Below are 14,917 nucleotides of genomic sequence, written 5' to 3' on the forward strand. Positions count from 1 at the left end.
CAAATTGGTTCAAATATATATAGTTTTATTTCAGGACCAAGAAATGGACAGCTGTGCCATATAGATTGCAAAATAGTTGGGAAGAGATTTTTGACATGGTTTATGAATTGACACTCAACCTATGGGGTTAACCTTCTGAATGAATTATTATATTTGAGATAGAAGCTGCCTCTTAATTAGTTCCGAGCGCCGATCTGTTTATTCAGCGATTATTAGTAATAATAATGAATGACACAGCATGGGGACTGGTCTTGATGAATCAAGCAATCTTTTTATTTGGGCATGTTAGGATTATTTTTGCAGTTGCAGTCACTTAGTAGCTTAGGCCTACAGTACTCTCGACTGGTCCAGTTGTACAGCGCCATATTTTCCTAACTGAAAACTTTTAGCCATGATTTTAAAATGAATCAGCTGATGCATTGGTCTAGAGCCAGGTGGTATTGGCGGAGAGTCACCTGTGAGCTCTGGAACTTTTTTCTGATTCATTTACAAAATTGTAATTTTAAATGTCCGGCTACTCTAGGTGTGATTTACCCCCCCCCCCCCCCCCCCCCCCCCCCAACTTGCATTGTATTAAATGTTTATTTCAACTACATTTTAGTTAAACTTCCCCCCCAGCTCCACGACCACAGGTAAAACCTTGCTGGGATGATCAATGTATTTGTTGCATTGTTGTATCGTCAATTTCTCAAGCCAAAACGTCTTGATGGCCTTCACCAGTTCATCTTTGCTTGTAGGCTTACCGAGTCCACCAAACGCATTGTTTTCTAACCACATCTGGATTGCTCCATAATGAATTACTATGGGAATAAATATAATTGAATGACAGATATATTGGAACAAAGTAGGCTAATGAAGGCAAAGATTGTTGCTTTCTGGAACACCCAAAGACATCCAATTGTTAACTTCTTGGATATAGGGGGCGCTCTTTTAATTTATGGATAAAAAAACGTGCCCGTTTTAAGCGCAATATTTTGTCACGAAAAGATGCTCGACTATGCATATAATTGGCAGCTTTGGAAAGAAAACACTCTAAGGTTTCCAGAACTGAAAAGATATTATCTGTGGGTGCCACAGAACTCATGTTACAGGCAAAACCAAGATGATACTTTACCCAGGAAATGGGCAGAATTTTCGAAGCTCTGTTTTCTATTGTCTCCTTATATGGCTGTGAATGCGCCGGGAATGAGCCTGCCCTTCCTATCGTTTCTCCAAGGTGTCTGCAGCATTGTGACGTATTTGTAGGCATATCATTGGAAGATTGGCCATAAGAGACTACATTTACCACGGGTCCGCCCAGTGTCCTTTGTGTAAATTCGTGCGTAATCTACAAGCTGCACGCAGTCATCCAGTGATTGAGAGGAGAGAGGAGGCTTTCAACGAACGATATATCATGAAGAGATATGTGAAAAACACCTTGAGGATTGGTCCTAAACAACGTTTGCCATGTTTCAGTCGATATTATGGAGTTAATTTGGAAAAAAGTTTGACGTTTTGAAGACTGACTTTTCGTTTTTTTTTGGTAGCCAAACGTGACGCACCAAACGGAGCAATTTCTCCTAAACAAATCATCTTTCAGGAAAAACTGAGCATTTGCTATCTAACTGAGAGTCTCCTCATTGAAAACATCTGAAGTTCTTCAGTGAGAATGTTGCCTGCTAATGCTAACGCTAAATGCTACGCTAGCTAGCTACTGTTACACAAATTATTGTTTTCCTATGGTTGAGAAGCATATTTTGAAAATCTGAGATGACAGTGTTGTTAACAAAATGCTATGCTTGAGAGCTAGCATATTAATTTCATTTGCGATTTTCATGAATAGTTAACGTTGTGTTATGCTAATGAGCTGCGGGGATAATTACACTCCTGGATACAGGTTTTTTTCGTAGTTAAACGTGACGCACCAAACGGAGCGATTTCTCCTAAACAAATAATCTTTCAGGAAAAACTGAGCATTTGCTATCTAACTGAGAGTCTCCTCATTGAAAACATCTGAAGTTCTTCAAAGGTAATGATTTTATTTGAATGATTTTCTGGTTTTTGTAAAAATGTTGCCTGCTAATGCTAACGCTAAATGCTATGCTAGCATGCTATGCTAAAAGCGCTAGCTGTTACACAAATGCTTATTTTGCAATGGTTGAGAAGCATATTTTGAAAATCTGAGATGACAGTGTTGTTAACAAAAGGCTAAGCTTGAGAGCTAGCATATTCATTTCATTTCATTTGTGATTTTCATGAATAGTTAACGTTGCGTTATGGTAATGAGCTTGAGGCTGTATTCACGATCCCGGATCCGGGATGGCTCGACGCAACAGGTTTTAAAGTAGGATTTGAAGCAATAGCCTACCTGTGTGTGGTCAACTATTCCAGCACCGTTTCGCTCTGCTCTGAGACAAGCAAGACTTCTTAATAAACATATACATTTTAAAACAGCTTTTTAAAATTGAATTCAATAATAAATTTGTCCTATTGTAAAGTGTAACCTAAAGGCCAAAATGGGCAAACTTGCAATGTATTCGATGCTTAAGTACTCTAAAACCAGATTTTCCCCAACAGAAAATTGCATGAACCCATACAAATATAGAAACGTATTAATAACCCTGCATTGTAATTGTATAAAAGCCCCTTAGATATTAATTTAGAATCCTCTAAATTGAATTAGATCTACTATTGTACAAGGACATTTTATTGATCTGCCAGTATGTTCATTTCAAGATTCCGGTAAACTCTTTGATGTTTCCTTTTGTGTCCTACCAATTATTGTTGGAATATTTACCATGGCAACCAATAAAATGTATTTCTTAGTTAGGCTGGCTTGTTTGCAGAATTCACATGCTGCTATGCTTATTATTGGATTATTCACTCATTAATGGCTTTGGATCAAAATAAGTACCAACATTCTTTCTGATAGTCTTTAATAAATACATGTTTTGACTGTTTTGACCAAGTTAATCTGCTCATGTTTTGTGTATTCAATTATTTGTGACATCGTGGCGTTTTAAAGCATATTGAAGATAGAAGCAGCCTCTTAATGAGTTCAGAGAGCCGATCTGTTATCCAACGATTAGTTTAACTTCTTGCGTCGAGGAATCCCGTATCCGGGAGCGTAATCATAGCCTCAAGCTCATTACCATAACGCAACGTTAACTATTCATGAAAATCGCAAATGAAATGAAATATATTCACTCACAAGCTTAGCCTTTTGTTAACAACACTGTCATCTCAGATTTTCAAAATATGCTTTTAACCATAGCTACACAAGCATTTGTGTAAGAGTATTGATAGCTAGCATAGCATTAAGCCTAGCATTCAGCAGGCAACATTTTCACAAAAACAAGAAAAACATTCAAATAAAATCATTTACCTTTGAAGAACTTCGGATGTTTTCAATGAGGAGACTGTCAGTTAGATAGCAAATGTTCATTTTTTCCAAAAATATTATTTGTGTAGGAGAAATCGCTCCGTTTTGTTCATCACGTTTGGCTAAGAAAATAAACTGAAAATTCAGTCATTACAACGCCAAACTTTTTTCCAAATTAACTCCATAATATCGACAGAAACATGGCAACCGTTGTTTAGAATCAATCCTCAAGGTGTTTTTCACATCTATTTGATGATAAATCATTCGTGGCAGTTGGGTTTCTCCTCGGAAGCAAATGGAAAAATACACGCACCTGGAGATTACGCAATAATTGCGACGGAGGACACCAAGCGAGCACCTGGTAGATGTAGTGTAAAATGGTCAATCTTCCAATGATATGCCTACAAATACGTCACAATGCTGCAGACACATTGGGGAAACGACAAAAAGTGTAAGCTCATTCCTGGCCCATTCACAGCCATATAAGGAGACATTGAAACACAGCGCCTTCAAAATCTGGGGCACTTCCTGTTTGAAATTTCATCTTGGTTTCGCCTGTAGCATCAGTTCTGTGGCACTCAGACAGTATCTTTGCAGTTTTGGAAACGTCAGTGTTTTCTTTCCAAAGCTGTCAATTATATGCATAGTCGAGCATCTTTTCGTGACAAAATATCTTGTTTAAAACGGGAATGTTTTTTATCCAAAAAGTTAATAGCCCGGCTACTGTAGGTGTGAATCCCCCCAACTTGCAGTGTATTTGATGCTTAACCTCTAGCGACGAGCAATCCCGTATCCGGGAGCGTAATCATAGCCTCAAGCGCATTACCATAACGCAACTTTTCCTATTCATGAAAATCGCTAATGAAATGAAATAAATATATTCAAACACAAGCTTAGCCTTTTGTCAACAACACTGTCATCTCAGATTTTCAAAATATGCGTTACAGCCAATGCTAGACAAGCATTTGTGTAAGTTTATCATGGCATAATGCTATGCTAGCTCTGCTGGCAGCAGGCAACATTTTCACAAAAATAAGAAAAGCAACCAAATTAAATAATTTACCTTTTGAAGAACTTCAGATGCTTTCACTCAGGAGACTCCCAGTTAGATAGCAAATGTTCCTTTTTTCCAAAATAATATTTTTGTAGGCGAAAAACGTCCCATTTGTTCATCCTGCTTGGCTGGGAAATCGACCGAAAAATACTTAAACTATAACACTGAACCTTTTTCAAAATTAACTTCATAAAATCGTCAGAAACACGGCAAACGTTGTTTAGGATCCATCCTCAAGGTGTTTTTAACATATGTATTCGATAATATATCCGTCGAGGCATTTGGTTTCTCATAAGAAACGATTGGAAAAAGGGCTACCTCAGTATTTTACGCAAGGTTTTCTCCGGGAGACACCATGCGATCAAATCAAATTTTATTTGTCACATACACATGGTTAGCAGATGTTAATGCGAGTGTAGCGAAATGCTTGTGCTTCTAGTTCCGACAATGCAGTAATAACCAACAAGTAATCTAACTAACAATTCCAAACTACTGTCTTATACACAGTGTAAGGGGATAAAGAATATGTACATAAGGATATATGAATGAGTGATGGTACAGAGCAGCATAGGCAAGATACAGTAGATGGTATCGAGTACAGTATATACATATGAGATGAGTATGTAAACAAAGTGGCATAGTTAAAGTGGCTAGTGATACATGTATTACATAAGGATGCAGTCGATGATATAGAGTACAGTATATACGTATGCATATGAGATGAATAATGTAGGGTAAGTAACATTATATAAGGTAGCATTGTTTAAAGTGGCTAGTGATATATTTACATCATTTCCCATCAATTCCCATTATTAAAGTGGCTGGAGTTGAGTCAGTGTCAGTGTCAGTGTGTTGGCAGCAGCCACTCAATGTTAGTGGTGGCTGTTTAACAGTCTGATGGCCTTGAGATAGAAGCTGTTTTTCAGTCTCTCGGTCCCAGCTTTGATGCACCTGTACTGACCTCGCCTTCTGGATGATAGCGGGGTGAACAGGCAGTGGCTCGGGTGGTTGATGTCCTTGATGATCTTTATGGCCTTCCTGTAACATCGGGTGGTGTAGGTGTCCTGGAGGGCAGGTAGTTTGCCCCCGGTGATGCGTTGTGCAGACCTCACTACCCTCTGGAGAGCCTTACGGTTGAGGGCGGAGCAGTTGCCGTACCAGGCGGTGATACAGCCCGCCAGGATGCTCTCGATTGTGCATCTGTAGAAGTTTGTGAGTGCTTTTGGTGACAAGCCAAATTTCTTCAGCCTCCTGAGGTTGAAGAGGCGCTGCTGCGCCTTCTTCACGATGCTGTCTGTGTGAGTGGACCAATTCAGTTTGTCTGTGATGTGTATGCCGAGGAACTTAAAACTGGCTACCCTCTCCACTACTGTTCCATCGATGTGGATAGGGGGGTGTTCCCTCTGCTGTTTCCTGAAGTCCACAATCATCTCCTTAGTTTTGTTGACGTTGAGTGTGAGGTTATTTTCCTGACACCACACTCCGAGGGCCCTCACCTCCTCCCTGTAGGCCGTCTCGTCTTTGTTGGTAATCAAGCCTACCACTGTTGTGTCGTCCGCAAACTTGATGATTGAGTTGGAGGCGTGCGTGGCCACGCAGTCGTGGGTGAACAGGGAGTACAGGAGAGGGCTCAGAACACACCCTTGTGGGGCCCCAGTGTTGAGGATCAGCAGGGAGGAGATGTTGTTGCCTACCCTCACCACCTGGGGGGGCCCGTCAGGAAGTCCAGTACCCAGTTGCACAGGGCGGAGTCGAGACCCAGGGTCTCGAGCTTGATGATGAGCTTGGAGGGTACTATGGTGTTGAATGCCGAGCTGTAGTCGATGAACAGCATACTCACGTAGGTATTCCTTTTGTCCAGATGGGTTAGGGCAGTGTGCAGTGTTGTTGAGATTGCATCGTCTGTGGACCTATTTGGGCGGTAAGCAAATTGGAGTGGGTCTAGGGTGTCAGGTAGGGTGGAGGTGATATGGTCCTTGACTAGTCTCTCAAAACACTTCATGATGACGGAAGTGAGTGCTACGGGGCGGTAGTCGTTTAGCTCAGTTACCTTAGCTTTCTTGGGAAAAGGAACAATGGTGGCCCTCTTGAAGCATGTGGGAACAGCAGACTGGTATAGGGATTGATTGAATATGTCCTTAAACACACTGGCCAGCTGGTCTGCGCATGCTCTGAGGGCGCGGCTGGGGATGCCGTCTGGGCCTGCAGCCTTGCGAGGGTTAACACGTTTAAATGTCTTACTCACCTCGGCTGCAGTGAAGGAGAGACCGCATGTTTTCGTTGCAGGTCAGTGGCACTGTATTGTCCTCAAAGCGGGCAAAAAAGTTATTTAGTCTGCCTGGGAGCAAGACATCCTGGTCCGTGACTGGGCTGGATTTCTTCCTGTAGTCCGTGATTGACTGTAGACCCTGCCACATGCCTCTTGTGTCTGAGCCGTTGAATTGAGATTCTACTTTGTCTCTGTACTGACGCTTAGCTTGTTTGATAGCCTTGCGGAGGGAGTAGCTGCACTGTTTGTATTCGGTCATGTTACCAGACACCTTGCCCTGATTAAAAGCAGTGGTTCGCGCTTTCAGTTTCACGCGAATGATGCCATCAATCCACGGTTTCTGGTTAGGGAATGTTTTAATCGTTGCTATGGGAACGACATCTTCAACGCACGTTCTAATGAACTCGCACACCGAATCAGCGTATTCGTCAATATTGTTATCTGACGCAATACGAAACATATCCCAGTCCACGTGATTGAAGCAGTCTTGGAGTGTGGAGTCAGCTTGGTCGGACCAGCGTTGGACAGACCTCAGTGTGGGAGCCTCTTGTTTTAGTTTCTGGGATCAACAAAATGGAGTCGTGGTCAGCTTTTCCGAAAGGGGGGCGGGGCAGGGCCTTATATGCGTCGCGGAAGTTAGAGTAACAATGATCCAAGGTCTTTCCACCCCTGGTTGCGCAATCGATATGCTGATAAAATTGGCTGTAAGAGACCTATATTGTCTCTTACAGCCATTCTCCAATGGAAATGCCTAAAAAGACGTCACAATGCTGTAGACACCTTGGGGAAAACATAAGCTGACTCCTAGCTCCTTCACAGCCATATAAGGAGTCATTGGCATGAGGCGGTTTCGAAAAATGCGGCACTTCCTGATTGGATTTTTATCTGGGTTTCGCCTGTAACATCAGTTCTGTGGCACTCACAGACAATATCTTTGCAGTTTTGGAAAGGTCAGAGTGTTTTCTTTCCAAAGCTGTCAATTATATGCATAGTCAAGCATCTTTTCGTGACAAAATTTCTTGTTTAAAACGGGAATGTTTTTCATCCAAAAATTAAGAGCGCCCCCTACATCCAACTAGTTAAGTACTTTTAAGTTTTACACAGTATCTGTTCATCAACGTCTTTATACTTTCGTTAATAAAATAACGCTAGACATTCAAAATGCAGATGTTTATTTCAACTACTGTACATCTCAGCTACATTTTAGTTTCACTCCCCCCCCCCCCCCCCCCCCCCAGCTCCATGATCATGGATAAAACCTTGCTGAGATGATCAATATATTTGTTGCATGGTCAGTTTCTCAAGCCAAAACATCTTGATGGCCTTCACCAGTTCATCTTTGCTTGTAGGCTTAGCAGAGTTACTAATTCATTTTTCAGAATAAAGTAGGCTAAGGAAGGCAACAAATTGTTGCCTACTCGAACACCCAAAGTCATCCAATTGTTATAATAGGATTTGAAGCAATAGCCTACCCTCGTTGTGGTCAACTATTTCAGCACCATTTCGCTCTGCTCTGAGACGAGCATGGGGACTGGTCTCGATAAATCAATGAGATTTTTCTCTCCGTTTTGGTGCTGGTTAGCTTATAATTAGAGTGTGGAAATGTTAGGATTATTTTGCTCTTAGTGGCCTACTCCCGACCGGTCACGTTGTACAGCGAAACCCTGAATTTTCTTGGAATGGAATCACTATAATATGAATCAAATTAATTAAGCTACATTTCTTAAAATCAATCCCATATACTATGTTCTTACAAAAAAGGTTTTAAATTCTCGAGTAGAGCCTATTAAAAACTGTCAAATGCTTTTCAAAGATGCCCTCTGGTGGTCAAACTGCATTAATGGCAACTAGAGCTGACACTTAAATAACGTGCCATAGAATTTTGCGGCAGCCCACTCGGTGGGCTGCAGTACGACACAACTTTTAAAGGAAGAACCACTGTGTATATAGTTTTTTAAATGATCACTTAAATTGATCCACCAAAACACAAACCTATCAATACATTTAAAGCTGTTTGTATTCAGTGTTGCTGTGTTGACTGACCTCTCCTCTCTGTCTCCGCAGAGCTGTCAGATGTGGAGCCCAACATATTCCTGCGGCCCTTCCTGGAGGTGGTACGATCTGAAGACACCACCGGACCAATCACAGGCATGGCCCTCACCTCTGTCAACAAGTTCCTCTCCTACGGCCTCATAGGTGAGCAACACAGCTGTCCTCATACACACACACAGACAGACCGGTCAGGGCTGTTGTCTAAGCATTTATGTTATATACAGAGAACACTGTAAGGTGGTCTGTCAGTTATTTAGCCTTGATATTGTAAGTAATGTAGCATTGACAGAGATTTCTGTGTGGGACCACTACGTTGTTGTTAAAGACAGCTTTCCATTTGGAGGGGTGACTTGTTTATATTGTCAATCTGTGAGAACACAGTCATCATGGACTCCCTCTGGCTCCAGGCATGCCAAGAAGGACGAGTTCTGATTTATCGATGCTTAAATGGACGTTGTTTACTACAGAAATGGCACAGCCCGTCCTTGCTAGCGTCATCATGGAAATATGGCAGGCGTCCGCCAGTTGTCAAAAGTGTGAAGAAAGCATGTATCTCCAGATGTTATTCTAAATGGCAGGGGTTGAATAAATGTTGCATCTCCGACCGTCAAAACAGCTGCGACGCCTCGCTGAAATAAATAAGCTCCATTGTAACATTGAATAACACCATTTATCGCATCCCTGTCCTGAACATGTTTTTATTGGGCTGTAATTTTATCATTCAGCTGTTATATTGGCCAAATATTGAGTGAATACAACATATGTTGGAAGGGTAGGCTATTTGTAATTTGATTTCAACTCTACGACCATCGCTTTTGGCATGTGTCCTGAGGTGTACCGTAGTTGTCTTTTTCGAGTCTGATCCCACAAGCACTCGGAATACCTGGCAAACTGAGTCTAGATGCACGTCCTCACACACACACACACACACACACACACACACACACACACACACACACACACACACACACACACACACACACACCACTCTCTCACAAACCACAAGCACACACCATCACAGATCAGCCTCTCACAAATCACTCCCAGAGCCCCTGTCTGTCACTCCAAACCCAACGCCTGCTTCCTAATCCTATAACCCCCCCCCCCCCCCCCCACACACACACACACACCTCATCAGTGGAGTTAAAATGGGTGGGAAACCATGGCAACATGACCCTGCAGTCCTCAAGACAATGGCCCTCCAGCGCAGAATGAAGAGAAGGATATGACACGCTCAGATATTACCCTCCGTTTGAATTCAACCCGTGTTCCTCAAATGCTGTGAGGTCTTTCCCAGCTTGTTAACACACTGAAGTCAGCGGCATCATTTTCCCCTACACCATCTGTCTGCTCACACAGCAAGCGGCTCGTCGGATGACAGTCGTTAGACGTATTGAGGAACTGAGGAAGCACTGGTTGTATTGGACTCTGATCGTACATAAATACATGCATTTTTCAACAGCATATTACTAGACAATAAATGTAGTGTCGTTAAATACTTAAACTTTCTAATAAAATGCTAAATAATGATTGAGAGTTTCAACGGAGATTCTGCATCTATGAAGTATTATGATTTCAATTGTAAAATAAATTCTCAAGCTTTGATTTTAGAACTGATTCATTCTAGACCTTCCCGAAAAGTAAATGTAATCTGTTTCGACATTAACATCGTTATTCACTAGATTCACATATTCACTTGAATAACTTATTCACTTCACTACTAGAATATGTACTTACTATAGAGTTGGCCCTGATGTCTTGTTGATTAGCTGGTAAGTAGTGCCAAATTTACAGGGCTTAGTTACCATTTAAATCCAAATAGTTCCTAAGTACTGCCTTAGTAGTATTCTGGTACTTATGACATGGTCATTTAGAGGAAATGCCAGTACCTAGTTATTTAGAATTGACTGCAGAGTCGGAGAGAAGCCTCTTACCTTAATAACCAGGTGAACTAGAGACGGTCTGTCTCATGTTCATAGAGTCATGTGAGATTGAATGAACCATCTTTCAGTGTCAAAGGGCTTTTATACTAATGAGCCTGCTCCAGCAGTTCTGATTAGGCCCTTCTCCAGTGAAAAGTCAACTTTAGTATCCCTCTGTTCAGACATTTATGAGAGCTGGCTGTCTGTATTAGCATGACATGTAGCCTACATTAGTACTGCACACGTAGTAGACCTACTCAATCTATGAAACCTTTGGAAAATGCAGTAATTGCTTTCAAAACCCAAGCCTCAAAACTCATTTTTGCTCAATTGTCCACATGCCACACCGTTGTACAAGTGGAGTAAGAGGTTTAAAATGACTTCTGTTGGTGGTGAAAGACTGATACTAAGAGACAGGCAGAGGGCCTGATCCTGTTGAACACTGCCATCTGCTGGTTGCAGTGTCAAAAATGTTCAGATTTAATGGTCATTCACTCGTTTTTGATAATTACTATTATTAATTATTTGTCCATTTTTAATAACTTCTCAAATGTTTCCCATTAGATGTATGGTAAGCCTAATGCTAATTAGAATCTCACAATAGATTTCTCAACGTCAGCTTACATTGATTAGGGATCGATTCACTTTGGCATAGTTTTTCCTCACTATAAAGTTGTCTGTTATGGAAACGATGAACAGTTTTCTTCAAGTATCACAACTGTAAAGGTCCAATTGCCAAAAGATAATAGCAGCGATAAAGCGGCCACTGGTGGCAGGCTAAATACAACTCTCTTAGTCTGTCTGCTTTGTTGTATAGACGTAGTGGAGGTTTTTCTTTGGCTTTTCTTTGTCTCCCGTGTCTGATGTGGTGGAGAGGGCTCTGCAAGTTTGCACACATTCTTAATATCCCTTCCCAAGGCTCCTCTCAGGAGAACCACAGCATGTAACTTAGCCCTGTTGCTTTTACCCTGCGTGTCACTCCGAACATGTTCCCCTTCGTGTCGTCCCTTTGTCCCCCCGTCACCCTTCCTCTGTTTGCAATGGGCCCTGCCTTACCCCCTCTGTCGCCCTGGGGGGTCCGGAAAAGACCAAGGGAAATCACACACACACTCCCACTCGCGCACACATTTCATTGAGTGAGGGCTAATTCCCCTCAATCTGTGGCCTGAGGTCTGCTGGCACGGAGGGAGTGCTGGCCTAAGCCCCTCCACTGATGGACATCCTGATCCCCTCCTCTCCAACATCCCTCAGAGCCTAGAGGCACCTCCACTCAGCCTGCTGAAAGCAGCCATGGCCACACCAGCCTCATAAGGCTCATAGAACAGCACAACTGAGCATTTGCCTTCATTACCCGCTCAAAAGAGAGGCGCAAAATATCACACTGGTTTTCTAATGAGTTGTTACATCATATAGGCATTTATATATACAACATTTTTAAACATGAAGGCCAGTTAAGTCAACTTTTAATGCAGCGAAGCTATTATTGCAACATTTGAAGTTCGGGTATTTTTACAGTAATGTTACCTGGGCCTGTCTGCAAATGGGTTGTAGTGCTATTCAATCACAATTATTTTATAAAGCCCTTTTTTACTTCAGCAGTTGTCTCAGAAGGGGAACAGGTGAACAAACTTGACTTCACTTACACTAATGAAAAGTACACACCCTTTTGTTTGGTTTGAGGAGATGTATTGGTCGTGGTACAGTATGTGCCTCTGGGGTTTTTGTGTGTGGCTTTCTGAAACCCACTCTCCGCTCTCTCTTACTCGGCAGTCTGAATGTTCTTTTTTTTAACGTCATACTACACAACAGCTGTTCCAGCCACGCATGCCCAGCCAACTGTGTTATTTTAACAATAGTCCTCCCCTTAGGCTAGACCTTGCCATGGGGGATTAGTATTTTATATCACTTCTGACATTCTGCTGGATAGCCCGTGGCTCCAGTTTCTGTGGTGGGATGAGCTGTTTTCAGCACAGCTTCCACGGTTGTTGTGACCCTCGCCTCATTGAGGGACTTTGGCAGTACACCGTTTCACTCGGCTAACCACGTTGCGCCGTTTCTCGGCATTCACTCAAGTTTTTTAAAAACTTCACCCCACTCCATTTTTGCTAATGACAGCAATTATCGATTGTCAGTGGGAAGGATGGCACCAGCCTAAACCTTTCCCCCCTCCCCGCCTAAACCCTTCCTATTTATCTGTCAATAGATGGAATTTGTGTGGCATCAGACCTCTACCTGGAAAGGCTTTCCCTTGTTATCCCTCTCCTCCCCCTAGTATGCTCTCTGCTTATTAGGCCAAGTTAATGAAATGCTCCTTTAAGAGCGATGGGAAAGAAAAACATGCTGGCTCCAGGCCGCTGCCTGGCCTTGTTGGGTTTCAAAACACTAGCTCCTGTTGCCTAGACAGCCAATTGGCCAGCACGACCCACAAAAGGCCACATTTGGTGATCAGATCTCCAGGCTTTGAAGGACCTTCTGCATGGACCATGCTAGATTGTGTGTGTGTGTGTGTGTGGTGTGTGTGACCATCAGATGTAAGACTTATTGGCTCGACAGTCCAATCATCCAATCATGCACTGCTATCACTTGTCAGAAAACCTGTCCTCTGCATTATCTGTTTGACAACAGCTGTCTGTGCATTAAACATGCATTCATGTAATGATGCACTCCTAGATAGTTTTGTTTCCCCTCTTGCGTTAGCATGGGGTCGTTCCATGTCATTTCAACAAGCCATGACACCCCCCATCTCAGATTGTTCTGAAATCATTTCTGTGGCTAGAAACAGGTCAAATTAGCATTCCACAAAAAAAAATTGAAATATATAACTTGATCTCTGAGAAATTAAGCTAATTGATTGCACGCAAATTGGCTATTTTAATGTATAGAAATTATTAAATATTCAATAAATATTGTACCTAACATCCGATTTGGACCAAACCTTTTTCAAACATTGAGAACATGAGGAATCCTAAGAAATTGTCAAAAGCCAACCACGGCTTTTGAAGTTGTTGGACATGAAGTGTGAAAATGCCAATATAGGTACCATTGATTTGCATTGGATTTGTGACACATGCTAAAAAGTTAGCATTTGAAACGATGGACAACAAAACCAACACATGGAGTGTTGTCATACCTTGTCAATAGACTGTCAAAATCCTCTTCCTTGTGCTTTTTGAGGTGGAGCGACACTAGGTCTTTTACTTGGAATTTTTACTATTTTAATTATTCAATAGCTCAGATGACAAAAATGTGTCCTCATTGATCATATTGGAACAGAATAGTGGTTTAGTTGGTCTGGAAAACAATGTCTGCCACACAGGTATGTTCGTTTCGAGGTTGAAGGCCATCATAAGGGTTTCCTTAACATCAAACGTTTCACAGATTGCCTTGTTGCACAGTATTGACATCTGGTAAGAAGATGGCGATATCAATGTGCATTCCTCTCAATAATAACCTCCTTGACCTGCCTGTTTTGAACTGGCCTCCATGCAGGGGATACTGCAACACTTGCTAGCGGCTAACAATTATTTCACTTCCTCTGTTCTATCTTGTTTTGAATGACAATGCTATCCATATTTGAACATTGTCGTGTGCCTCACACAGTTCCAAATGGAGTTGTCACTTAAATTCAGCTGAGTGAAACTTGGCAGACTTGAGGCTTGAATGAGCAGTGTAAGGTTTAAAAAGAAATGTCCGCTGATTTCTAAGGAGATTATCACATTGGCCATCTTGTTATCTGCCCTGTGCAGATGCTAACCACGAGGCGGCGGCGGAGGCTATCGAGAACATGGCGGATGCCGTCACACACGCCAGATTCGTAGGGACGGACCCCGCCAGCGATGAAGTAGTGCTCATGAAAATCCTACAGGTAAACGTGCACCAGACGATCATCAATCAAACAAGCTCAAGGCCTCCATCTCAAATGTCACCCTTTTCCCAGTTTACAGTAGTGCACATATTAGACACTGCACTATATGGGGAATGGGTTGTCATTTGAAACTTTCTACAAGTGTATTACATGCATGAATACCCTGGCTGGATTCCCTTTGAGGTTGAACATTTACTGTATGATGGCATACCTCGTAAAGAGAGGAGGCTGGTGGGAGGAGCTGTAGGAGGATGGGCTCGTTGTAATGGCTGGAATAGAATAAATGGACAGTGTCAAATGGGGTTTCCATGTGTTTGATTCCGAACATTCCATTCCAGCCATTACAATGAGCTCGTCCTCCTCTGCTCGTAAAAGCCCATGTGGAACTGAGGTG

The 14,917-nt window shown here is 42.2% G+C and overlaps 1 protein-coding gene across 9 annotated transcripts in view; it reads left to right on the forward strand.

Annotated features, from left to right (window-relative positions):
• Window positions 1-14,917, forward strand: part of LOC109899688 (Golgi-specific brefeldin A-resistance guanine nucleotide exchange factor 1) — a 123,579-nt gene that overhangs the window by 69,897 nt on the left and 38,765 nt on the right. For all 9 annotated transcript variants that reach the window (XM_020495125.2, XM_031835782.1, XM_031835784.1 and 6 more), the window contains 2 exons: window positions 8,749-8,880; window positions 14,405-14,523. In XM_020495125.2, coding sequence (XP_020350714.1) covers window positions 8,749-8,880; window positions 14,405-14,523 — 251 coding nt within the window. The remainder of the gene's footprint in view (window positions 1-8,748; window positions 8,881-14,404; window positions 14,524-14,917) is intronic.

The sequence above is a fragment of the Oncorhynchus kisutch genome, linkage group LG11 (assembly GCF_002021735.2).
Source record: "Oncorhynchus kisutch isolate 150728-3 linkage group LG11, Okis_V2, whole genome shotgun sequence".
Lineage (NCBI taxonomy): Eukaryota > Metazoa > Chordata > Actinopteri > Salmoniformes > Salmonidae > Oncorhynchus > Oncorhynchus kisutch.